The following is a 25,833-nucleotide window of genomic DNA, read 5'->3' on the forward strand; positions in this document are numbered from 1 at the left end:
TTCCCGGCCAGGCGCCCCCCTCCCAGGCCCCCCTCTTGCTGGGACACGGCTCTCTGCCCCCCAGGAGCCCCCTAGAGAGACACCCCCGGGCCCCCCACCTGGCCCCCCAAGACCCCCCTGGAAGGCTCCCCCGCCCAGACGCCCCTTGGCAGCCCCAGGCAGAGAGAGGGGCTCCTCCTCCGGGACACGGGTTCCCCCTTCCCACGCGCACGCGCCCAGTCCGGCTTCTTCCCGGCCAGGCACCCCCCTCCCAGGCCCCCCTCTTGCTGGGACACGGCTCTCTGCCCCCCCAGGAGCCCCCAAGAGAGACACCCCCGGGCCCCCCACCTGGCCCCTGGGCCCCCCCTGGAAGGCTCCCCGCTCCCCCGCCCCAGGCCGAGAGAGGGGCTCCTCCTCCGGGACACGGGTTCCCCCTTCCCACGCCCCTCCTCTCCCCCCTGGCGGGCCCAAGGGCGGCCTCTTCCCCTCCGAGGGAGCAGCTCTGCGCCTGCGCGACGCCCCGGACGGCTCCGCGGGAGAGAGAAGGGTTAAGGGGCGCCGAGCTGGCTTCCTAGAGAGGACAGGAAAGGAAGGAAGGAAGGCAGGCGGGCCGCTGCTCCCCCCTCCCCCTCTGACGTCCCTTCCGGCCTGGCCCTCGCCTGCCGGGCTCTGGTGGGTCTCCTCTGGGGAAGCCTGCGGAACTCCCTGCCCCGCGGCGCTGAGGTAAACTCCTGGCTCTCGGCGAGAGAGAGAGGCGGGGCGGAGCCTGCCAGGGGACCCGGGCAGGGCGGAGGGAGGGAGGGAGGGAGGGAGGGAGGGAGGGGGTGGGGGGCCCCCCTGCCGCCCAAGCTTCCCCGGGGGTCTCCGAGGGACTCTCGGCATCCTTCACAAACGACGCTTCTTTTCTCCCCCCTCATTTTCCTTCCTGGCAATAGATGTGGTTCATGTTTGAAAGGAGGTGGGCGAAAGTGGCGTCCAGTGCCCCGTATCTTTTGATCAAAGATAAAGCCAAGTAATCTAAATCAGCGCACAAACAGAAAGGAGGGTTATTCCTGCTTCTCTTTCCTTGGCATCTTGCAAGAACCTTAATTTTAACTTGACATTTTCCCTGCCATGAAAAATGAGATAAATATTTCGGCATCTCCCACCTTGACATATGCTTTAATTTCAGCACATAATTATTTTGAAACAACATAAACTGGTATTTGTCACAGTAACACACAAATATTTCCTTTTCTGTTTGAAACCCTGTTTCCGCCACCAAAACCTTCTGGTCTTCTCCTATCATATTCTTTGATAACCTTTTCCTTTTCTGGTGATTAATTTAAAGCCTGCGAACATATCAGATGCAACACAGATGGAGCCTGTGTGTGTGTGTGTTGTTTCCTCTTGTTTTTTGAATAACTTTTTATTGGGTTTTATAAAGAAGGATCATAGGTATAATAAAGAATAGAATTAAATAAAGCAAGTCTTCTCATGCCATTTGTATATCACAAAAGCAGCATAATTAATTTGCCACATCAGGTTCATTATCAGTGGTCAGCGTATGACTTTTGGGTTAATGCATTGGTTTGAACGCGACCAAAAATAAAGGGGAAACAGAACAGAGCGAACAGAGAGCATTCCACATGGCAAAGCCCTTGTGGTTGTGCTTCGATTAAGGGTGAGTCATGGGCCTTTCTCCTCTTCCATTGCCAACTAAACAATATAAAGTCTTGCTCTGTTGATGAACTTAGGCCCAGAAATGAACTGGCAACCAATGCAGGTCTTTAAAACAGGAACTACATGTATTCCAAAGGATTTTCGTGGGTCTTCAGTGAGGAGGGGTAGATGCCACCTGTCAGGCTTCAGGGAATCCCATCCCTCCCCCAGTGGCCAGCCAAGAAGTAGACAACAAGAAGAGTTCCGGCCGAGTCCTTTATTCAATATTTACAGAGAGAGACTTTGAACAGTGCCTCTCCATTGCAGTAATGGCGTTGTTCTGAGTAAAGTCCCACCCCTCTCTCTCTCCTACGTCATCCCTGCGTCGGCTGATCTGTGCTTTCTGCCTCTGAGCTTCCTGTTCTCCTACTCTCAATGCACGCTGGATCCTGGGAGAAGGAGGGTCAGGAATGCTTTCTGAAGACACAGAGTCTGTCAGCTGTCTCTCCCCTGGTGCTGCTGCTTCTTCCTCCTGCTGTTCTCCCAATATCTCCCAGCTTCTCCCCTCTGCAGCCTCTGAACTATGACCTTCTGGAGCCTGTTGGAGAAAAAGATGGGATAGAAATGCCGTTAGTAAAACAAGGAATCCAGTTGAGAACCCAACCGCTGCATTTGGGTCCAGTTTCTGAGGCGTCTTCCAGGGCAGTTCCACCCAGATGGCATTGCAACCTTCCCATCGGATCCAGAGCAGGAAGTCCCATGGCCACATCCTGTCTGTGCCAAAGGGACGGTGGCTGGAGCTAGACATGAGCCCTGCTACTCACCAAGCCACCCAAGCAGATATGGCTGGCTTGGGGTGAAGCTCTGGACTATGAAGTGGGGTTGGGAGGGACCCCCACTATTGCCCTGGCTCCAAATTACACTTCATACAAATGACTCACTTGTCATTCACAGTTATGACTTCTTCCTCCTCCTCCTCTCCCTACACTTGCTCAGGGAACATTCTTCTTCTCTTCGCTGTGCTTTGATATTATAATAGAAGAATGTGTTTGATTCATAGGATTTGCTGCAGCTTGCATTACGACACACAGAACTTGGCAGAGGACCAAGGGGCTCCTTCCGATCTCTTGGAGACTTCCTGGGAGCCCAGATGGAGGAGCAAGACTCAGCTGGCCCTGAAGCAGGAAGAGGCCACGCCCAGGAAACGGGGAGTAGTGGGGGATTCTGGGAAAACTCCGTGCAGAAGATCCTGGATGAGGAGGACACCCCTTGCTCAGAGGTGCAGAGCCAGCAGCTCAGTCAGTTCTGCTACCAGGAGGCCAAAGGACCCCAAGAGGTTTGCAGCCAGTTCTACCATCTTGACCATCAGTGGCTGAAGCCAGAAAGGCACACGAAATCTCAGATGCTGGACCTGGTGATCTTGGAGCAGTTCCTGGCTGTCCTTCCTCTGGAGATGGAGAACTGGGTGAGGGAATGCGGAGCGGAGACCACTTCCCAGGCGGTGGCTGTGGCCGAAGGTTTCCTCCTGAGTCAGGCAGAGGAGAGGAAGCAGGCAGAGCAGCAGGTGAGAGAGACTTTCCTCTGGATATTCCCAAGGGGCTCCAAAGAGGAGGGAGAGTATTCCCAAATCATTTCCTAATGGCCCATCCTTTTTTGGAAAGCATCTAGGAACAGATCTTCTTCTTCTCCTTCTTGCTCTTCTTCCTCTTCTTCTTCTTATTAATACCACACCCATGTGGCTGGGTGCCTTCCAGCACATATAAAAGCATAAGAAGACATCAGATGTCTTCTAAAGGTTATGCAGTTTTTTATCTCCTTCTCACCTGATGGGAGGGCATTCCCCAGGGTGGGGCCACTGTGGAGAAGGTCTTCTGCCTGGTTCCCTGTAACTTCACTTACCACAGTGAGGGAATCAGCAGAAGACCCTCGGAACTGGACCTCAGTTCATGGAGACGCTCCTTTGGGTATAGTGGGCCTTTCAGGCCGTTTAGGGCTTTAAGGTTCAGCACCAACACTTTGAATTGTGCTGGGAAACGTTCTGGGAGCAGTGAAGATCCTTGAGGACCAACGTTTCATGGTCCTGGCAGCCAACCCCAGACACCAGTCTAGCAGAAGCAGGAAGCAGCTTTCACCTCTGTCCCCCGAAAGCGCTTGCCTCTGCCATTCCTTCTCTAACCCTTCTCCCCATTCTCTGTTTTGAATCCTTGTTGCTCTTTCAGAGGAAGGATCTTTTGGCAGAAATGGGTCTTGATTCTTCTGAGGCAGAGAAGACTCCGCTGGACGCCAGAGTGAGGCCTCTGGGTAAGGAGGAAGGAGTGTTTTCTCCCCCGTTTTGTCACGTTCTCTTGGTTTTGAAACTAATCTGTGATTTCTTTACATCTTATGGGGGAAGACACCTGGAGCTCAGGGGGGGGGGAGATGTATTTTTGCACAACTATTATATGAAATTGGTACAAATGTCCAAATGTACTCAGCTGGGAAGACTTTTACTGCAGCTGGTTCAATTCCACAGCTTATTATCTCTTCCAGCAATGCCTGTACATTAGTCCAAATTGAGCTCTAATTGACAGGAGAACCTCTGCTTCTTAATGGCTGCAAAGGAGGGTTTTTGGCAGGCGAAGGGCTTTTGCACTCAGCGCCTCCCTGCCTCCCGCAATCCATGCCGGAGCCGGAGCCAGAGCCTGGTACTGAGACGAACTGGGAGTGAAGCCCATTCCCCCCTGTCCCTGGGGGCAACTTGCAAGGAGAATTACCCTCAATCATCCTTGTTTTTCCTTTGCCAACGATCTCCCGCTGCCTCCATTAAGGCAGAGTGGAACCGGAAGCTAGCAGGGGAGACTTGGACAAGCCCCATCTGCACTTAGAGATGCACTGTTTCACCTCTGAGAGAAGCAGGCGCTCACGGTTTCCACTTACCTTTGTCTCTCCCAGGTGACGGAATGATGCCACCAAGACCTGCTCCTTCATCTTTTCATGGTGGTGGAGGGGAGGCAGCAGCTGTGGACCCAGATCAGGTAGGGGGAAGGAGCCTTGTGGGGAAGGAGCGCTGGGATGCAGACTGGCTGGACACAGTTGGATGCAGAGGAATGGTGGGAGGAGCCAGAGAAGAGGGAGCCGACTGGGAGGAGGAGGAGGAGGAGGAGGAGGTGTCTGAAGCTGGAGAGGGAAGAGGGCTGAGGGAGCAGAGGGAGTCTGTGGCAGAGAGCAGCCCAGACTCCGAGGCAGAAGCTGCAGCAGGAGAGAGGGATGAGGAAGGCAGAGAGGGGTCCGGCCGCTGTAGAAAACAACAGAGCCAAGTGAATGTTCTCTAAGAGGACAGCCTTTTCCCTGTTCTGTTAGGGTCCAGTGTGCTTTGAAGATGTAGCTGTCCATTTCACTGATGAGGAGTGGGCGTTGCTGGATCCTGACCAGAGAGCTCTCCATAAGGAAGTCATGGAGGAGAATCGTGGGATCTTGGACTCTCTTGGTAAGGCTCCCTATTGGATCATCCTATCTGTTTTGTAATTCAAGACATCTCTCTAGATCATGGGTGTCAAACACAAGGCCCGCGGGCCAAATCCGGCCCACCAGACCTCGTCATGTGGCCCGTGTAGCCGCCGCCAGCCTTCACCTTTTATTCTCGCTTTTTTTTCCCTACAGTGTGTCGCTCTCTTTCCCCCCTTCTCCTCATTCCTATTGGCTTGGCTCCTGGAAGCCGGGCGACCAATGGCTGCGCTCAGAGGAGTCTCGCGGGGAAGCGGAGGTGTGGGGGCCCACGTGACTCGCATGCCGGCAGCCGGCTGAGCGAGCGCGTTAGGTACGGAAGCTGGGAGCCAAGATGGAGGAGTACGCGCGCGAGCCTTGGTGAGGAGCCGCATTTCCGCCTCCCGCTTCTCCCGGAAGAGACCAAAAGCGGAACAGAGGGGCAGCGGGTTTGGTTCTTAGGAGGCAGGGCTGGCAGACCCGCTTAGCTTTCCTTTTTTCGGGACCGGCGGCGGGCAAGTGACCTTGGGGAGCCGCGAGTGGGTCAGCCACTGCCGCCGCCTGACCGGTTGCAAGGGCTGGGGAAGCCTCTCTTGGCCGGGGCGGCGGGGAGCGCCTTGCTTCTGCCTTGGCCAGCTCCCTTGCGGGTGGATGAAGTACCCGATCCCAATGGATCCGAGAGACGCGGGGTGGGCTGAAGTTCCCTGTGCCCGGCAAAATGGGCAGGTTCATTTTGTCCTTTGGCGGAACGCAATTGCAGAAAGGAGGGTGTCTTTTTGCTAAATTGGAAGCTCCTCGGAGTGCCCTTTTAATCTCCCATTTAGCAACTCGGATTTACATGGCCATAACTGGCTATAAGTGAAGGTGCTCTGCAGGTCCATGGGGGCAATACTGGCCAGTTTCTCGTTCGTCCTTCACCTATGTTTCCAATTTGCTGAGGCTTTGTAGGAAATTGCTGGACTGATACCACCTGTGCATTATGTGTATTCTTCAGCAACATGGTGCATGCTCAGGTTACAATTAAAAGCGGGTTGGTTTAAGAGATGCTGAGTGTACACTTTTGCTTTATAAGATTAAAAACACATTGTAGGACTATGCAAACAAAAAATATAATACTGCAGAACAGTGGTATCACCTTGCTAGCACTTTATGGATGAGGTTGCTAGATCCACTGTACATGGGTTGGGGTGGGGAGATAATAAAGAGTGGACACATAGTCCTACAGATACAACCGGCCCTTTGAGGGTGACCAAACTGCTGATGCGGCCCCCGATGAATTTGAGTTTGACACCCCTGCTCTAGATGATGAACCTCTGATATTTTGATGGGGTTCAACAGCGCCACCCACAGCACCTGGGATGTTAACACTCCCACAGCAAACCTTGGATGGATGGCTATTGATTGTTTTCCCTGTGAATATTCTTCTTTCAGTTTTGCCGTTTAAAACCACAATCAGGCTGTCTGAACTGCCCAGGCCTTCTTAAATGTAGGATTCAGAGTGATGTGGGATGTTGAAGTAGCTTCAGTCAAGTTTCCTGCTTTTGTTCTTCCTTCTGGCTCTCTCTGGTTGACCAAAGAGTCGCTTGACATTGGAGATGGCACAGATTCCATGACTGAACCAAACAAACTTCATCCCAGAAAAGAGCCAGGCTTTTTGAATCTCAGGCAGTGAACCTTGTAGTAACAATAATGATAATTTTATTATTTTTACCCTGCCCATCTGACTGGGTGGCCCCAGCCAACAAATAGAAAAAACATAATAAAGCATCAAACATTAAAAACTTCCCTATACAGAGGTGCCTTCAGAAGTCCTCTAAAAGTTGCATGGTTATTTCCTTGACATCTGATGGGAGGGCGTTCCACAGGGTGGGTGCCCCTATCAAGAAGGCCCACTGCCTCGTCCCCTGTAACTTCTCACAGTAATGTAACGTTTAAGTACGGTGGTACTTCGGGTTAAGAACTTAATTCGTTCCGTAGGTCCGTTCTTAACCTGAAACTGTTCTTAACGTGAAGCACCACTTTAGCTCATGGGGCCGCCTGCTGCCGCTGCGCTGCCAGAGCACGATTTCTGTTCTCATCCTGAAGCAAAGTTCTTAATCTGAGGTACTATTTCTAGGTTAGCGGAGTCTGTAACCTGAAGCGTATGTAACCTGCGGTACAACTGTAAGGAAACTTGAATAATGATACTAATGCTGATATGAGAAGTTTCTGCTGCATTCTGTGATGTCGAGAATTTTAGAAAACATCCAAATTGGTTTAAGGTGATGCACATCATCATTAAATTTTTAGCCACTAAAGAAATTTAAATTTGGCAGCTGCTACACACATTTGTTCAATATATGAAAAGTGTTTTTCAGCACATAGAAGTGACGCGCAGCCTAAATTAATAATGCGGAGTTTTAAAGAATAAGAGCTTTACTGAGTTAAAATAAACTTCTTGATAAACAACATGGTTCCAAACAGTTTGACTGAGATTCCATACTGACTCTGCTCACAACTGAGGCAGACTGACTCTGACTGAAATCTTTCAGAGAACACACAGAGAAAATGGCTGCTAAGTCACATGTCAGAGTGACTCAACAGTTAGCAGTTAGGCCTGAATAACTTTAGTAGGCCCAAATGATTGTGCAGTCCCAGCACTTCCCAGCCTGCTTTGCTGCTTCTGCTCACATGTGTCTTTGTCACATGACACTCCCCCAAAGACCTAGAGAGCAGAAGTATAAACATGAAAAAGTAACTTTTCACCTGGTGGCAATTTGGCTAGTTTGTAAACCTTATTTTCTTTGAATGATCCCAACTCTTCTTTCTGTCGGAAATCAAGCCTATCTAGGGAGCAACTGGCAACACTCCCAGGCACCCGGCTTGGTCTCCTGTTGACCTCCCTGGCTGCATTCCCAGCAAGATCCAGGCTAGGTCGCGATAGGCGATTCTTCTCAGCGTGAGAAGAACACACCCCCTCCCTCCTGCTCTCCTGGCAGGGAAAAGGAGATAGACAGAAACGTTTTTACATGCTTTTATTTCTGTCTTTGAAGCATAACAGAAAACATGACTGCTCTCTTCAAGCTCCAGCAGTCCAGAGACAAAAACCTCCTGTACTTCCTGTACAAGAGCAAGAGAAAGAGCTCATATTACACTCTGAGCTAATTCCGGTGCATTGCCCTGTGAACTGACTGTCCCTCTGTTTCCCACGGAACAGTCCCAACATTCCATCATGTTTTGTTTTCAAGCTACCAGTTTGCAGCTGCATTGCTTCTATATCGTAACACTTTCATGGCATCAAACCACTGCGTTTGTTCCTTAGAAGGTAGTTTCAGAACTTGAGCAAAGTCCTGTGACTGTGTACAATTAACATGACACACTTTTGTTGTGCCAAAAGTCAATTTATCGGGGGAATACCCTTTGTAAAGGGAATTGGGGTTGCTCGTGCGTAAAGGGTGCTACAGCTCTAGGCAACGTTGCCTGGCTAAACCTTTCCCTGGCTGGACAGCCCTTTCTCCATGGCTGTGTCAGTCGCTGGCAGAATCCATCAGTGGGCGTTTTCTGAACTTCTTCCAACATAAAAACTCCTTGACCCCAAGTCTCCTCCTAGCCTCCCTGCGCGGAAGTCTCCTGCGCAGAGTGGGCGTGCCCAACGGAGGTCCTGGGCTCTCCCCGCTGGTCTCTGTGGAAGAGTCTTGGAGCCCTCTCTCCGCAGTCCCCCCTTGCTTCCTGGTGTCCCTCCTATTTCCTTCCTCAAAGGAAGCTTGCTCTCTCTCCCTGCTGGTCCCTTCTCCTGCATCGTTAGGGAGCCTTACCTCCACTCTAGGCTCCGATGGCAGTTCCCTGACATCCACCTCCCCTCCAGGACCCCCCTCACCTCCGTTCCGTTCCTTTGGCCTAAATTCCTCCCTTTCCCCTGACGGTGATGCGGGGAATCCCCGGAAGGAGCTATCTCCCTCCTCCGAAGATTCAAACATTGCTCTCCACCTGCTGCTATCTCTTCGCACAGGGTACTCTTCCCAGTCCGATTCCTCTCCCCCGGATACCTCTCCTCCCTCCTCTTCGGAGGCCGGAAACCCCATAAAATCTTCTTCCTCATCTGTGGTGCCAAATTGCTCCTCCTAGAACCTCGATGTGGGTTTGGGCTTCCTTGGGAACCTGCCGTGAAACTCCCCCCGGAGATACTCATCCCTGATGTTTTCCGCAGGAACCCACATGTTTTCCGATTCTGGTTCCCCCTCCCAAGCCACCAAATACTCCACTTGTCCCCCTCGCCATCTTGAATCGAGTATTTCCATGGCTTGACTACTGAATTCCCTCTCCTCTACGTGTGGGTGAGTGGGGACCTCTCTCTCTCGCCCCGGCAGTTCCAGTCCCTCCCTGTACGGAGAGAGTAGGGATCTATGGAACACCGGGTATAGTTTCATGCTGGTCGGCAACTTGAGTCTAAAGGCCACGGGATTAACCTGCTGTGTCACCTCGAAAGGTCCCAGCCGCCTTGGCCACAACTTCTTGCAATCCCCCTTGAACGGTAACCCTTGGGTTGACAACCACACCCGGTCCCCTACCCGTATGGTTTCTCCTTCCCTACGGTGTTTGTCGGCTTGCCTCTTATACACTTCCTTGGCCCGTTCCAAGTTCATCTTAAGTTGTTGGTGTAAGGCCTCCATTTCTTGCACAAACTGCTCCACTGCCGGTACACTCCACCTCTCCTCCCCTCCCCCTGGGAAGGCCCTGGGGTGACACCCATGATTGGCCATGAACGGGCTCATTCCCATGGACACATGTTCCGCATTATTGTACGCAAATTCGGCCAACGCTAGTTTCTCCACCCAATCGTTCTGTCTCTCGCTGACATAGCAGCGTAGGTATTGTTGGAGTATACTGTTCACTCTTTCCGCTTGCCCGTTGGTCTCCGGGTGTCTGGCCGTTGAGAAGCTTACCTCGACTTGCAGCAAGCTCATGAGCTTCCTCCAGAACCTGGAAGTAAATTGCTTCCCTTGGCCGGACAAAACCCTCAAGGGGGCGCCATGCAGCCTGAAGATGTGCTCCACAAACAGCCTGGCAGTTTCCTCTGCTGTCACCGCATGTGAGCAAGCGATAAAGTGGCACATTTTTGTTAACAGGTCGACAACCACCATGACGGCTGTTTTACCCCTTGACTTGGGCAAATCGGTCATAAAATCTATGGATACCACCTCCCATGGTCTTCCCGGTGTGGGTAAGGGTTCTAGTAACCCCGCGGGCGCCGCCCTCTCCCCCTTTGCTCGCTGGCAGCAGTCGCACCCTCGTACGTACTCCCGTACATCTTCCCTCACCCTTGGCCACCAGAACTGCCTGGTGACCAGCAACATGGTTTTGTGTTGACCAAACTGCCCCACCGTCGGGTTATCATGGAGCCGTTTGAGCACCCTTCTCCTCAAGTCATCCCCTGGTACGTACAGTGCTCCCCTGTAATACAGTACCCCTTCTTTCTCCTCAAAACCCCCATGGTTTTCCCCCTTGCTCCTGAGTTCCCTGATCTTGGTTTGGGCGAACTCGTCGTCCTTCGTCAGCCCGGCTAGTTCTCGTCTCTCTACTAATACTCCCACACACACCCATCGGTTCTCGGGGATCACATGTCGGGCTTCTGGTGGTCCTTCTCCTTCCATATACTCCGGCTTCCGGGAGAGGGTGTCTGCTCTGACGTTTTTCTCTCCCGGCACGTACCGAATCTCAAAGAAAAACTTGGAGAACTCCTGAGCCCATCGCACCTGTCGCTGGTTGAGTACTCGTGCAGTCCTCCAGTATTCGAGGTTCTTATGGTCCATGCACACCTGGATCTTGTGCTGCGCCCCTATTAACAAATGTCTCCCGCGTCGAAAGGCTTCATAAATTGCAAGCAGTTCCCGGTCATAGACCGTGTAGTTTTGCTCCGACTTGCTCAGCTTCCTCGAAAAGAACGCGCACGGTCTCCAGCTGGACTGGTCTCCCAGCTGGAGTAGCACCGCCCCTACGGCTCGGTCTGACGCGTCTGTCTCCAGCCTCATTGGCTTCTGCAGATCCACGTGCAAGAGCTGCTCTTCCGAAGCGAAGGCCTTCTTCAGCCTTTCAAAGGCCTGCTGTGCATCTTCCGTCCAGACGAATTTCTTTTTGCTACTGAGGCAATCTGTGATGGGCGCTGTCAAGTGGGCGAAGTTCTTGATGAACTTCCGGTAGAAGTTCCCAAACCCCAGGAACCTCTGTACGTCCTTCCGGGTCTTGGGGGTCTTCCATTTCAGCACCGCCTGCACCTTGCCTGGGTCCATAGCTAGGCCCTTGTCCGACAACCTGTATCCCAGGAACTCGACCTCTCGGGCGTGGAACTGGCACTTCTCCAGTTTGACCCACAACTGATGTTCCTGTAGCCTCTTTAGCACTTCCTGGACGTCTCTGACATGCTGCTCCTCGTTGTCCGAATAGATTAACACGTCATCTAAAAAGGCCACGCAATTCTTGTACAGCAGGGATCCCAACACGTGGTGCATGAAAGATTGAAAACAGGCGGAGCCTGATTGTAATCCAAAAGGCATAACGAGGTATTCAAAGGCCCCCAGAGGGGTGAACATGGTGGTTTTCCATTCATCCCCCTCCCTCATCCTAATCAAATTGTACGCACCCCGAAGGTCCAGCTTAGTAAAAATTTTCCCCTTCCTCACCCTGGTTAAAATATCGTCAATCCCGGGCATTGGGAAGGTCACTGGTTCCGATACAAGGTTCAAGGCCCTAAAATCTACGACCAATCTGGGCTGTTTGGTGTCTTTTTTGTCCACAAAGAACACCGGACTGCCTCCCACCGCCCTTGATTCTCTTATGAAACCTCTTTTCAGGTTCTTGTCAATAAACTCCCGCAACTCCTGCATCTCCCTGTCCGACATGGCATACAGTTTACCCACTGGTAGCTGAGCCCCTGGGAGTAGGTTGATTTGACAGTCGAAGGGTCTATGGGGGGGTAGTTTATCCGCTTCCTTCTCGCTGAAGACATCCTGCAGGTCAGCGTATTGTGGCGGTACCTTCCCCTTTTCCCCCACCGCCATCCCTGCCACCCTGGCTACAGCCATCCTCGGGGTTTCCCCACCGTGACAGTGTTCCAAGCAGTGAGCTGACCCAAAAGAAACTGTCCGCTGGTGCCATGCCACTACTGGATCATGTAGTGCCAACCAGCTCATTCCCAGTATGATGGGTGGTCCTGCCAGTGTGGCTACGTGAAAGGCAATGGTCTCTGTGTGTCTGGAAACCCTCATTCTCATGGGGGGAGTCTGGTGCGTCACTTCCCCTCCCAAGAGTTCTCTGCCATCAATGGTCGTTACTTGTAAGGGACAGTCTAGAGGCAGGAGGTACAGCTGGTGCTCCAGGGCGAAATCCTTGCTGAAAAAATTACAGGAACTACCTGAATCCAGCAGTGCTTTAACCTTGATTGGGTGCCCATTGGGGAGTTCTAGCACCACCTCTAAGGCTATGGCTGCTTGGGGGGGGTCTGGCTTGGGCACTTTTACTGGTTGCTGGCCTGGCTGCTGTGCCCGCTGATCGGCAGCCAAGCGTTGGCTTTTCACTGCTCCTCCTCTCCCCCCTCCTCACAGCCAGCAGCCCCCACCATTCCTTGCCATGCTTTCCTTTGAGGGCAGACCCTGGCAAAATGTCCTGGCTGTTGGCAGAGGAAACACTTCTTGGCTGTTTTCCCCTCCTTTCCCTCCTTCTTTCGAACTTCGCTGGAGTTTGAAACCCCGCGCGCGCGCGCGCGCGCTCCCCCAATCTCCATTGGTTCCACTGGCTGGGAAGGTTGGTCCGGTATTTCAGGAATGCGGTTGTCATGCCAACGCTCTCCTCTCCCCTCCCGCTTCTCTAAAGCGCGCGCTTCTTGGCGCGCTCCAATCGCAAGTACAGCCTTAGTCAGCTGATCCATCGATTGAGGGCGGGGCGCACGGGAGAGTTCGTCCTTCACTGAGGGGGATAAGCCTTCCTCAAACAACATTTGCACTGGTTCCGAGCCCAGTTCCCACCCAAGTCTATGGCAAAACGCGACCAGTACTCTCTAACTGACTGGCCCCCTTGCTTGCACGCCATCAGTTCCCTGCGAACCACACTCTGCTCCACTCCACTTGAGAACATGGCGTCCATGGCGCCAAAAAATTTCCTAAGGTCCTTTAGGGCAGCATTCTGCGTTGCCATTAATGGCCGGATCCATTCCCTGGCAGCGTCTTGAAGATGCCCGATAACATAAGCGACCCTCACCCCATCCTCCGCAAAGTCATCATACTGCAGTTCCAGCGCGTACTGTACCTCAGTCCTGAATGCATTATAATCCCTGGGGTCTCCCCCAAACTTGTGCACCAGTCCTGGTACCTTCCTTGCGATGGGGGTGGGCTTCCCCTGGGCATCCTGAGTCCTCCTTTCATCTAGCCGCGCCGCTAACAGAGCCACCTGCTGTTCCAAATCTCGGTTTCTCTCCTCCAGATTTGGCGCTGCCGCTGCTCCCTCTCCGGCGCCTGCTCCTCCGGTTTGACTCATGATGCTGCCTGTCTTGTCTTTGTGCACAAGCAACGTCAAGGACTGATGGATTGCTGTAAAGGGAATTGGGGTTGCTCGTGCGTAAAGGGTGCTACAGCTCTAGGCAACGTTGCCTGGCTAAACCTTTCCCTGGCTGGACAGCCCTTTCTCCATGGCTGTGTCAGTCGCTGGCAGAATCCGTCAGTGGGCATTTTCTGAACTTCTTCCAACATAAAAACTCCTTGACCCCAAGTCTCCTCCTAGCCTCCCTGCGCGGAAGTCTCCTGCGCAGAGTGGGCGTGCCCAACGGAGGTCCTGGGCTCTCCCCGCTGGTCTCTGTGGAAGAGTCTTGGAGCCCTCTCTCTGCAGTCCCACCTTGCTTCCTGGTGTCCCTCCTATTTCCTTCCTCAAAGGAAGTTTGCTCTCTCTCCCTGCTGGTCCCTTCTCCTGCATCGTTAGGGAGCCTTACCTCCACTCTAGGCTCCGATGGCAGTTCCCTGACACCCTTGGTAGTCCATGTGGACCTTCTAGGAATAACCACTGGGCTTTCCTTCTCTTGTTGCTCCTCCAACTCATCATTTTGTTGTTCCTCTGATTCACTGCTTGTGGCACTTTGCAAAGTGTCAGTGCCTGAGGGCAAATTTTCCCCACTTCCTATCCTTTCCTCAGCAGCTGGCTGCCTGAGAGGCTCCTGTGGCTGTCCTGAGAGAGGAATTAAAATACTAGGATTGGCATGAACCTGTTCTCACCTATCCTGTTCAGCAAATTCAGCATTTTGTGAAATGACTACTTGGCCACATCCCAAAGCAAAACGATAAGACCTGCTAGAATAGCCCTGATAGCCAATGAAACGTAGCACTCTGGTTTTAGGCTAACCTTTGCGTCTCAGAGACTTGGGGATATGAACAGAAGCCCAAGTCCCCCACACATGTAAACCTGTGTAATCCGGTTCCTTCCCAAAAAGCATTCTGTAGGGAATATCACCCGTGGCAGTAGTGCAAGTACGGTTCACTAAAAAATTGGCAGTCAGGAGAGCTTTTCCCCAGAGCTTTGCATCATTTTGCAATCCAGCATCAGTTAACAAGCTGTCCTTTACAATTTGCATGACACCCACACGTCTCTCTGCAATTCCATTTTTCCAGGGACTATTTGGACATGTGAGACGATGCGTTATTCCATGGCGTTTAAGCCATGCCTGGAAATGATTACTTAAATATTCGCCTCCTCGGTCGGTTTGGAGTTGAATAACTGGCCTTTGAAAACATCTTTCTGCCCATACCTTCCAGGACTTAAAAGCATCTGCACATTCTGATTTGTTTCTCAATAGATATAGCCATGAATACCTTGTTTTATCATCCACAATAATTGAGAGCCAGTGTGGTGTAGTGGTTAAGAGCAATAGACTCGTAATCTGGGGAATCGGGTTCGTGTCTCTGCTCCTCCACATGCAGCTGCTGGGTGACCTTGGGCCAGTCACACTTTTCTGAAGTCTCTCAGCCCCACTCACCTCACAGAGTGTATGTTGTGGGGGAGGAAGGGAAAGGAGAATGTGAGCCGCTCTGAGACTCCTTCGGGTAGTGATAAAGCGGGATATCAAATCCAAACTCTTCTTCTTCTAGGCCATATCTAGATCCTCCCTCACTCTTTGGAAAAGGACCAATTAAGTCAGAATGAACAAGTTGCAAAGCAAGTGTAGAAATTCTATCACTTCTACCTGGTATTGGTTGCAACTTTGATTTTGCTTGCTTGCAAATAGCACAATCAAGGTATGTGCTACACTGGTTAACATTTAAATCTTGACATATTTTTTGCATGTTCTCCAGATATTTGAAACTTGCATGCCCCATTTTTCTATGCAAAGCATGGATGCAGTTTTTATGCGGGCAATTAGAGTTTTGCTGACATAGTTCAGTTATCAATACATCATTTTTTCCAGCTTTAGGTCTCTCTGTGACCCCATCACTTGGCGGAGAGTGCTGTAAAGGGTACAAACCATCCACCATTTTTGTAGAAGCAATTTCCTTGCCCTGCTTCTTAATAAAACACTCATCACCCACAAATATAAATTCAAAACCAACATTTGTAAGGCATGAAATTGACAATAAAGAAAATTCTAGTTCTTCAACAAACAATACATCCCTCAGTTCTGCATCTAGGCATGGCAAATAACACGTACCTATACCTGAGATTGGGCAATGCCGCCCATCAGCAAGACAAATGCTTTCCTTGCCTTTTGGCAAATTGCTGAGTGTTGTAAAGCAGTCAGGGCTGCTCATTATGATTCTGGCAGAGCCAGAGTCCAAAATGTAGCTGTCTGGAGAATTTTTCTTTTCTTTTCTTGCGGCAGATGAGACAAAATGCATCCGATTTTCTGTCTCACAGGGATCGCTCGCTTTTCCTGGGTTTTTTCACGTGGCAATCTTTCTTCATGTGCCCGAGTTTGCCACACTGATAGCATTTCTTTGCCAACATGGCACGATCCGTGGAGCATTCTTCGGTCCCATCTCCTCCTGAGAATCTGGGTTTCTGGATAGCAGGGCGACGCAAACTCCTCTGGTCTGCCTTCTCACTCAGCTTTTCCACGCGCTTTTCAGATTCCTCCTGTAGACGGGCTGTTACATACGCCATCGATAAATCTTCTTGCCTCATGCTTTCAAGAGAGGCTATCACAATATTAAAGCTTGGTGGGAGACTGGATAGCAGGATATAGACTTGATCCAGGTCTGGAAATCTTTTACCACTCCTTTGCAACTGGACGAATAACATGCGCAAAGTCTGGAGGTGTGTAGTTAAACATCTGCCTTCAGGCAGCACTGTTCTATACAGTCTCCTAGTTAGTCCAATTATTGAACCAGCACTGTCAGACAGGTGTATCTGACGTAGACGATCCAAATATTGTTTGGCAGAGTCCAGTTCTGCAATGTGCAGGACCTGTGGTTCGTCTAGAGCCAACAAAATGTGCGCTCAGGCTCTATCATCCTCTTCACGTTCCTGCTCAGAGGGTTGTGGATTCAAACCAGTTTCCACACAGTACCAAAGTCTATCACATTTTAGAACCAGTTCAAGCTTGAGAGCCCAAGTCAGGTAGTTCTTACCATTCAGATGTTCCATCTGGGCAGTGTTGCCAAGATTAATAAACTGCGCAGGTTTCTGAGCTGACGTGGCTTCTGCTCCTTGCTGCACCGGGTCTGCTTCTTTGGTACACGGCCTCACCACTGGACCTTCAGTCCCTTTGAGGTCCTCACCAACATCACCCTGATTCTCCAGCTTTAGCAATTGGCCATCCATAAAACACTGGGCCCCATGACCTGACACGAAACATAAATTAATAACGCAGAGTTTTAAAGAATAAGAGCTTTACTGAGTTAAAATAAACTTCTTGATAAACAACATGGTTCCAAACAGGTTGACTGAGATTCCATACTGACTCTGCTCACAACTGAGGCAGACTGACTCTGACTGAAATCTTTCAGAGAACACACAGAGAAAATGGCTGCTAAGTCACATGTCAGAGTGACTCAACAGTTAGCAGTTAGGCCTGAATAACTTTAGTAGACCAAAATGATTGTGCAGTCCCAGCACTTCCCAGCCTGCTTTGATGCTTATACTCTCATGTGTCTTCGTCACATGACAAGAAGTTCACGTTTGCCATTTTTATTCCCCTACTCTTACATCGCCCACCACAAGGCAGCTGACTATGACCAAGTCAGTCCAGAGTCAATGTTCCCAAATATTTCTCCAGCTCTTAAAATTTGTTTAGATTTTTTACTGCATACTGAACAACTTAGCATATTGAATATATCTTAATTTTAACAGGGAACTTTCCCGCATTGGCCACCTTTTTCAATAAAAGCACATTTTATTTATGAATATAGTACAGATCCATATTTAAATTTGAACAAAATGAAAGTACCAGGTTAAGCTGTACTTTTAAAAACTTGAGAGAGAAAACATCTAATATTCAACTTGATTTGTATACGAAACCAGACATTTTTACAAAACAAAAGGAACATTATAACATCTAACTCCCTTCAGTTCTTCCCCTGTCCCAAGCATTAATGAGCATTGTTCCATAATTTGGGAGTGCACTTCTTCCGAGACTCTAATCCATTGGCCTCTTAGTTTCAGGTGGTGATGAATTGGAAATGAAGAACAAGGGAGACCGCAACGAAATCCACACAGTGGAGGAGCCATATCAGGATTCAGACGGTGGAGAGAGCTTCAGTCAGAGCTCCCATTCCACTTCCCATCAAAGAAATCCGCTTGAGAAGAAACCCTATCAGTGCTTGGAATGTGGAAAAAGCTTCACCTGGAAACAGAGTTTGGCTGCCCATCAAAGAATTCATACAAAAGAGAAACCCTATCGCTGCTTGGAGTGTGGAAAGAGCTTCAGTCACAGTCACAATCTCACTACCCATCGTAGGATTCATACAGGAGAGAAACCTTATCACTGTGTGGAATGTGGAAAGAGCTTCAGTCACAGCTCCCATCTCACTGCACATCAAAGAATTCATACAGGGGAGAAACCATATCACTGCTTAGAGTGTGGAAAGAGCTTCAGTCAGAGGGCTAAGCTCACTTCCCATCAAAGGATTCATACAGGGGAGAAACCCTATCAGTGCTTGGAATGTGGAAAGAGCTTCAATCACAGGGCCAAGCTCACTTCCCATCAAAGGATTCATACAGGGGAGAAACCCTATCAGTGCTTGGAATGTGGAAAGAGCTTAACTCGGAGTGCCCATCTCACTTCTCATCAAAGGATCCATACAGGGGAGAAACCCTATCAGTGCTTGGAATGTGGAAAGAGCTTCAGGCAAAAAAGCAGTTTTACTTCCCATCAAAGAATTCATACAGGGGAGAAACCCTATCAGTGCTTGGAATGTGGAAAGAGCTTCCGTCAAAAAAGCAGTTTCACTTCCCATCAAAGAATTCATACAGGGGAGAAACCCTATCAGTGCTTGGAATGTGGAAAGAGCTTCAATCAGAGGGCCAAGCTCACTTCTCATCAAAGGATTCATACAGGGGAGAAACCCTATCAGTGCTTGGATTGTGGAAAGAGCTTCACTCGGAGTGCCCATCTCACTTCTCATCAAAGGATCCATACAGGGGAGAAACCCTATCAGTGCGTGGAATGTGGAAAGAGCTTCAGTCAAAAAACCAGTTTCACTTCCCATCAAAGAATTCATACAGGGGAGAAACCCTGTCAGTGTGTGGAATGTGGAAATAGTTTCAGCCAGAGCTCCCATCTCACTGCACATCAAAGAATTCATACAGGGGAGAAACCATATCACTGCTTGGAGTGTGGAAAGAGCTTCAGTCACAGCCACAATCTTACTTCCCATCGTAGAATTCATACAGGAGAAAACCCCTTTCAGTGCCTGGAATGTGGAAAGAGCTTCACTCGGAGTACCCATTTCACTTCCCATCAAAGAATTCATACAGGGGACGAACCCTATCAGTGTGTGCAATGTGGAAAGAGCTTCACCAGGAAAGAATATCTAACTGTTCATCAAAGAATTCATACAGGGGAGAAACCGTATCAGTGCTTGGAATGTGGAAAAAGCTTCACCTGGAAAGAAAGTCTAACTGTCCATCAGAGAAATCATACAGGCGAGAAACCGTATCAGTGCTTGGAATGTGGAAAGAGCTTCAGTCACAGCTATACTCTCACTTCCCATTGTAGAATTCATACAAGGGAGAAACCCTATCAGTGCGTGGAATGTGGAAAGAGCTTCAATCTGAGGGCCCATCTCACTTCCCATCAAAGGATTCATACAGGGGAGAAACCCTATCAGTGCATGGAATGTGGAAAGAGCTTCAGTCACAGCTACAGTCTGACTTCCCATCGTAGAATTCATACAGGGGAGAAACCCTATCAGTGCATGGAATGTGGAAGGAGCTTCACCAGGAAAGAAAGTCTTACTTCCCATCAAAGAATTCATACAGGAGAAAACCCCTTTCAGTGCCTGGAATGTGGAAAGAGATTCATTAACAGCTCCACACTCACTTCCCATCAAAGAATTCATACAGGGGAGAAACCCTTTAAGTGCTTGGAATGTGGAAAGAGCTTCACCTGGAAAGAAAATCTCACTTCCCATCAAAGGATTCATACAGGGAAGAAACCCTTTAAGTGCTTGGAATGTGGAAAGAGCTTCACCTGGAAAATAAGTTTCACTTCCCATCAAAGAATTCATACAGGAGAAAACCCCTTTCAGTGCCTGGAATGTGGAAAGAGCTTCACCAGGAAAGTAGGTCTCACTGCCCATCAAAAATTACACACAGTCGAGGAATCATATCAGTGTTAGGAATGTGGAAAGAGCTTTAGTCAAAAAGGAAATCTCATTTCATCAAAGAATACATACAGGGGAGGAATCATATCAATGCCAAGAGTGTGATCGGAGGGATTTATGAAAGTCTCATTTTTCAAGTTCTCTAAAAAAATACAGTTGTAGCTCTTAAAAGGACTTAGAGCTAGCTGAAAACGCTAAAATCAAGACAGGCTTCGACAAGTTTGTTTCTCTTTGAAGGAAAATATTTCTTCTACTCTGAGCCACTTAAAGAGAATTGGATTCCTGCAAGACAACCACTCTTATCTGGACACCTAAATTGCTAGGTCCTCTTGGACACATTCTTTCTTTTTTCTGTTTTATGGTTCCTCTCTTAAAGTAATTATTTGGTTTATTTGTTTAATTCGAATCTTAATTTGAGAAATTGGATTTTATGTTAAACATCTTATGTGTGTTGGGTATCAGGCTGGAAGGAAGAGGGAGGGCTGGAAAAATGCAGGAAACAGGATCTCTTGGGAAAGAGTTATTCTGTGACCTTGACAAACTGATAAGGTGCTGTTGGAAAATAGGTTGCTTTGAGAACAAGGGAGAGGGAGATTTTGAATATGGCAGTTCAAAAACAGTTTACACCAGGCCTGTGTTAAATTTGGAGAAGCTATTAGCCCGAATTGATAAAAATAATGAAATGGAGACAAATTTGACCACTAAAGTAGAGACACTGACAAAGGAAACAGAAGCACTAGATGTCTCCATGAAAGGAAGGGAGGTGAAGTCTGAAAAGCTGGAAAAGAAGACAAAAAATGGAAAACAGAACAGGAGACGCTTAGGATTGATGTGGACGGTTTGGGTGGGAGATAAGAGGCAATTGCGGGCGCTTTGGCGGTTCTTGAGATGAGACAGAAAGCCCAGCCTCTGAGACGGAGAGGAGGGAGGAGAGCAGGATTTTAGCAAAGGTTTGAGCGGAGTGGCTGGGAGTGGAAGAGGAATTCATGGAGGAGGCGCCACTCTCCTCACAGCCGGGGGTGGTGGCTTTTGGGTAGAAAACCAATGTGAATAAATTCCCCCAGTGAAACCCCCTGGCCGGTCTTCCTATATTCAGAGTCTTCTTTCCCTGTGCCCCCACCCCGCCCCAATCAAAGTCCCAGCCAGCAGCTGCCCCCCAGGCCTTCCTCCGCCCATCTTGGGGCCTCAAGGCATGCAGGCAGAATTTGGTGGGGGGCCAGGCTGGGCTCAGAGGTCTGCTTTCCTCTCCTTCCACTGGGAAGCTTGTCTACTAACTAATGGATAAAGGGTTGTTTGGAAGACTAAGCCATCTCTACCCCCCACCCTGTTTTGAAATAAAGCCAATTTAAGAATTGGGGGCACAGAGGAAGGAGAATGTTATGTTCTAAGCTTGGATCCTAGAACAACAGGCAAGTAGGTTCCTAGAATGCAACAACTGATTGACTTGCAGGAAAAGACCAATCAGGCTCCAGGAGGGAAGCAGAATCAGCCAGTCAGACAGGACTAATTGTGTAATTAATGTATACAAAAGCCTGAGGTTTGGGGGGCAATTAAATCACTGTTTTACAAGCTTCAATAAAGAGCATGAAATCACTACAGGACTCCGAATATATTTCACTGGCGATGAAGGTGGGATCCTGCTGAGCTGTCTGCCAAGCACCGCATACAGCCGCCCCAGGCAGCACAGCATTGCACTGCGCATCCAGGCTACAGCTCCAGGACCCAAGGACCCAGAATGGCGACAGACAACCGCTTCATGCCGTTCAGCCCAGCCTCAGGAGACTGGGAAGAATACGCCACCCGCTTCCCGTTCCTCCTGGAGGCAAAGGACGTCATGAGACACAGCCAAGAAGAGGGCAACCTTCTTCAGCATCTGTGGAGAAGAAACGTTTAAGATCGCCCGAGCCCTCCTCATTCCCACAAATATTGCGACCGTTCCCTATGACACGATAATAGAACGGCTGAAGGGGCACTTCTCGCAACAACCCTCGGGGGTAGCGTGTCGAAATGCCTTCTAGGCAAAGCGGCAGGTCTCTGGAGAAACCATAACCGGGTATGTGACCTCCCTCTGCTAGGCTGCCAGGCTCTGCAACGTCACAAAGCTGGAGAACATGCTCGGCGACAGCCTTGTGGGCGGCCTGAGGGACGAGAAGCTGCAGTGGCGCCTCTACGCCAAGAAGGACCTGACGTTCCAGGCTGCCCTAGAGGAGGCTTTAGCAACTGAAGCTGCCGAGAGGTCAGCGCAAGGATTCCAGTCAAACATGTCGTCCCAACCAACGACCGGGAGGACGTGCACTGAGTGCAGCAGCGCACATAAGCTGCACGCCCACCATGACAGCCTCGTCCGGAAAACGGGAACTGCGCAACTTGCAGGGAGAGCCACGAGCAGAGGACTTGCCATTTCCGCAACGCAGAATGCCAACAATGCAGAAAAGTGGGACACATCGCCCGGGTGTGCCGTGCCTGCCCTGCCCGACACCTCGAACCAGATGGCCGACCCAAGAGTCCCAGGCCCCGTGGTCTGACACACCAAGGCAACTCGACGAAGACCACAGACTGTCAGGTATACCAGTTGCCTCATTCGAATGCGGACAAAATTTGCATCGAGGCACAGATAGAGGCAGCCCTGTGCCGTCTGGAGCTTGATACAGGCTCAACCCTGTCCATAATTTTGGCATGGACATTAAGGAAATTGTGTCCCAGTGGCGGCTCCAAGTTTGGCCAGCCCCATTCACCCTCCGGGAGACTTCCACAAATGCAAGGTCCCCACGATGGGGGTGGGAACCTTCAATGTACAATGTCGAGGGCGGAAGTGGCGGTTGGACTTGATCGTGGTCAAGGGGTGCTACGTTAGCTTACTGGGGTTGGCGTGGTTTGGGCCACTGGGGCTAGCCATCACTGGGGTAAACTGCACCAGCTCCCATGTGGAAGTGGACGCCATGTGCAAAGAGTTTCCAGAGGTTTTCGATGGGGCATTGGGATGATATACTGCCCCCCCGCTGGCCTACAACTAGACCCCGCCATACGACCCATCAGGTTCAAGGCCCACCAGGTCCCGTTCACCCTCAAAGCCCCGCATTGACGAGGAATTAGACTGGCTTGTGGAGCAAGGAGTGCTCTAGCCCGTGCCTAATGCCCCCTGAGAAACCCCAATCATCACACCCGTCAAGCCCAATGGATCAGTCCACATCTCTGCAGACTACAAATGTACCATAAAGAAGGCCCTTACGGCTCATGCATACCTGGTGTCAATGGTCAGCCATGTCCTCGCCACCCTGGCAGGGTCTAAGAATTTTGGCAAGCTGGCCCTGGCCCAGGCCTATCAGCAGTCGTCACTGGACGAGGCCACTGCGGAGGCACAGACGATTGTAACGCACGGGGGTGCGTTCCGTGTCAAGTGACTGAAATTTAGTGTCTGCGTAGCCCCAGGCATATTCCAAAATCTAATGGACTCTCTCCTCAAAGGAATTCCCAGCGTCACACTCTTCTTCGATAATGTGTTGCTCACCGCGGCCACGCTGGGGGTGTTTGGGGACACACTCTGCACCGTCCTGCACTGTTTCCAGATGGCCAGCCTCAAGGTGAAGCAGGAAAAGTGTCTGCTAGGAGTTCAACAGGTGGTTTTTCTAGGATTTACAGTAGATGTAGACAGAGTCCACCTGACCGGGGACAAGATGAGGGCTATTTGCAACGCCCCTGCACCTAAGGGTAAGGCGGAACTCCAAGCCTTCTTGGGACTATTGAACTTTTACCATGCCTTCTTACCCCACAAGGCAGCAGTAGCAGAGCCCCTAGACAGACTGTTAGATAAGCGGGCCCCGTGGGTGTGGGGGCAGTGCCATGAGGCTGCGTTCCAAGCAGTCAAAGATCTGCTCGTCTTGAACTCAGTCCTGGCGCACTTTGACGAGAGGTTGCCGGTGGTGCTGGAATGCCACACCTCACCCTATGGTGTCGGTGCTGTACTAGGGCACCAACTTCCGGATGGAAGAGAGGTGCCGGTGTCTTCCTTTTCCCAGACCCTCTCCACAGCCGAGAGGAACTATTCGCAAATAGACAAAGAGGGCCTGGCAATTGTGAACGGAGTAAAGAAATTTCACGATTTCTTGTTTGGGCTCCCCTTTACCGTCATGACCGACCATAATTCGCTGCTTGGCCTATTCACACCCGAGAAGCAGACCCCTCAAATACTGTCACCCTGCGTTCTCAGGTGGTTGATTTTCCTCACCGGCTACCAGTATACACGGTCCACCAGCCTTGGAAGGCAATGGGCCACGCAGACACCCTCAGCAGACTGCCACTACCTGGACCTGACCCAGCACCCACGCATGAGGTCATGAGCCTGGAACAGCTTCCTGACTGCCCCATTCAGGTGCTGGAAGTAGCACGCCACTCCATGAAGGACAGGGTCATCTCCCGGGTCCTGGACTGGGTGTGGTGGAGATGGCCCAGTAGCAACCCTGGGCCGGAATCTGCGGGCTATACAACCCGCAAACACAAGTGGTCAGCCCACAAGGGGTGCCTGTTACGGGGAAGCAGAGTGGTCGTTCCCCAGCATCTGTGCCGAAAGGTCCTCACAGCCCTACATGAAACACACCCAGGGGTAGTGAGGCCCTTAAGCTATGTGTGGTGGCCAGGAATTGGCGGGGAGATAGAGGCCTGGCTTAAATACTGCCAGACCTGAAAGGAGTCCTGCCCAGATCCCCCAAGGGCCCCCATCCAACCCCCGAGCACTGTGGTCCCACCTGCATGTGGACTTCGCTGGCCCCTTCCAGGGAAGGACATTCTTCGTAGTGGTGGACTCCTACTCCAAATGGCTGGAGGTCGTCCAGGTACCGTCCACTTCCACGGCTGCGGTCATCCAAGTACTATGCAGGCTGTTCACAACCCACGGACTCCCTGACACCCTCGTCTCCGACAACGGAACAGCATTCACGTCACACGAGTTCCAGACCTTTGCAACAGAAAATGCCATCCGCCATGCACGATCAGTGCCGTTCCACCCCACCACCACTGGCCAAGCAGAGTGCATTGTGTGGACCACCAAGGACACCCTCCGCCGCATGACACAAGGGGACTGGGAGTATCGCCCAGCTGTATTTGTCCTAGCCCAGCATAGCACCCCCAGCACAATGATGGCCGGAGCCCAGCGGAACTCCTCATGGGCTGGCGCCTCACAACAAGACTGGACTGCCTTCACCCCAACAGGGCCCATGAGGAGGCAGCAGTGGGGGAAGGTAGGAACCCCCGGACCTTCCAGCTCCGCGACACAGTGTACGCAAAGAACTTCGGGGAGGGACTGGCATGGGTACCCGCCACAGTCACCAGGGCGACTGGCCCCGTGTCATACGAGGTGCTAATGAAGGGGGGGAAGCTTGGCGCCGCCACTGCGATCAACTGCTGTGATGATTCCTGGGGGGGGGACTGCAAGGAGGGCTGGACAGAGGAATCCCAAGGGGATAGCAGAAGGGTGAGGCCCATAGAGCAGGAGGAGCGGGTAAGGGAGGCATAACTAGGAAGTCCCGAAGTGGCCGAGGCCGAGCAGCCACAGGAACCAGAACCACAACCGAGTGGACCAGCGGCGTCCAACCCAACGACCCCGTCACAGCCAGCAGCCCTGGAACAAGAGCCAGAACCAGGAACCAGGAACTACGAATGCTAACCTGGGCGCAACGGGAACATAGAGGGGAGGGGGCTTATGTACTAAGCTTTAATCCTAGAACAAAAGGCAAGTAGGATCCTAGAATGCAACAACTGATTGGCTTGCAGGAAAAGAGCAATCAGGCTCCAGGAGGGAAGCAGAATCAGCCAATCAGACGGGACTAATTGTGTAAATAATGTATATAAAAGCCTGAGGTTTGGGGGGCAATTAAATCACTGTTTTACAAGCTGCAATAAAGAGCATGAAGTCACTACAGGACTCCTGAGTAGATTTCAGAGAATCTAATGCATCTTTGGTTGGGATTGTCCAGCAAGGAGA

The 25,833-nt window shown here is 50.8% G+C and overlaps 1 protein-coding gene across 9 annotated transcripts in view; it reads left to right on the forward strand.

Moving 5' to 3' along the window:
* The window catches only part of LOC128420150 (zinc finger protein 420-like), an 85,192-nt gene extending 63,743 nt beyond the window's left edge, over positions 1 to 21,449 (forward strand). For 7 of the 9 annotated variants that reach the window (XM_053401643.1, XM_053401645.1, XM_053401644.1 and 4 more), the window contains 2 exons: positions 4,960 to 5,086; positions 17,689 to 21,449. In XM_053401643.1, coding sequence (XP_053257618.1) covers positions 4,960 to 5,086; positions 17,689 to 19,871 — 2,310 coding nt within the window. In that variant the 3' untranslated portion in view covers positions 19,872 to 21,449. Of the gene's footprint in view, positions 1 to 640; positions 652 to 2,680; positions 3,185 to 3,839; positions 3,922 to 4,551; positions 4,635 to 4,959; positions 5,087 to 17,688 lie in introns of those variants that run through there. The other 2 variants (XM_053401642.1, XM_053401640.1) reach the window with 2 other exon arrangements.
* The last annotated feature ends 4,384 nt before the right edge of the window (positions 21,450 to 25,833 follow it).

The sequence above is a fragment of the Podarcis raffonei genome, chromosome 8 (genome assembly GCF_027172205.1).
Source record: "Podarcis raffonei isolate rPodRaf1 chromosome 8, rPodRaf1.pri, whole genome shotgun sequence".
In the NCBI taxonomy this organism is placed as follows: Eukaryota; Metazoa; Chordata; class Lepidosauria; order Squamata; family Lacertidae; genus Podarcis; species Podarcis raffonei.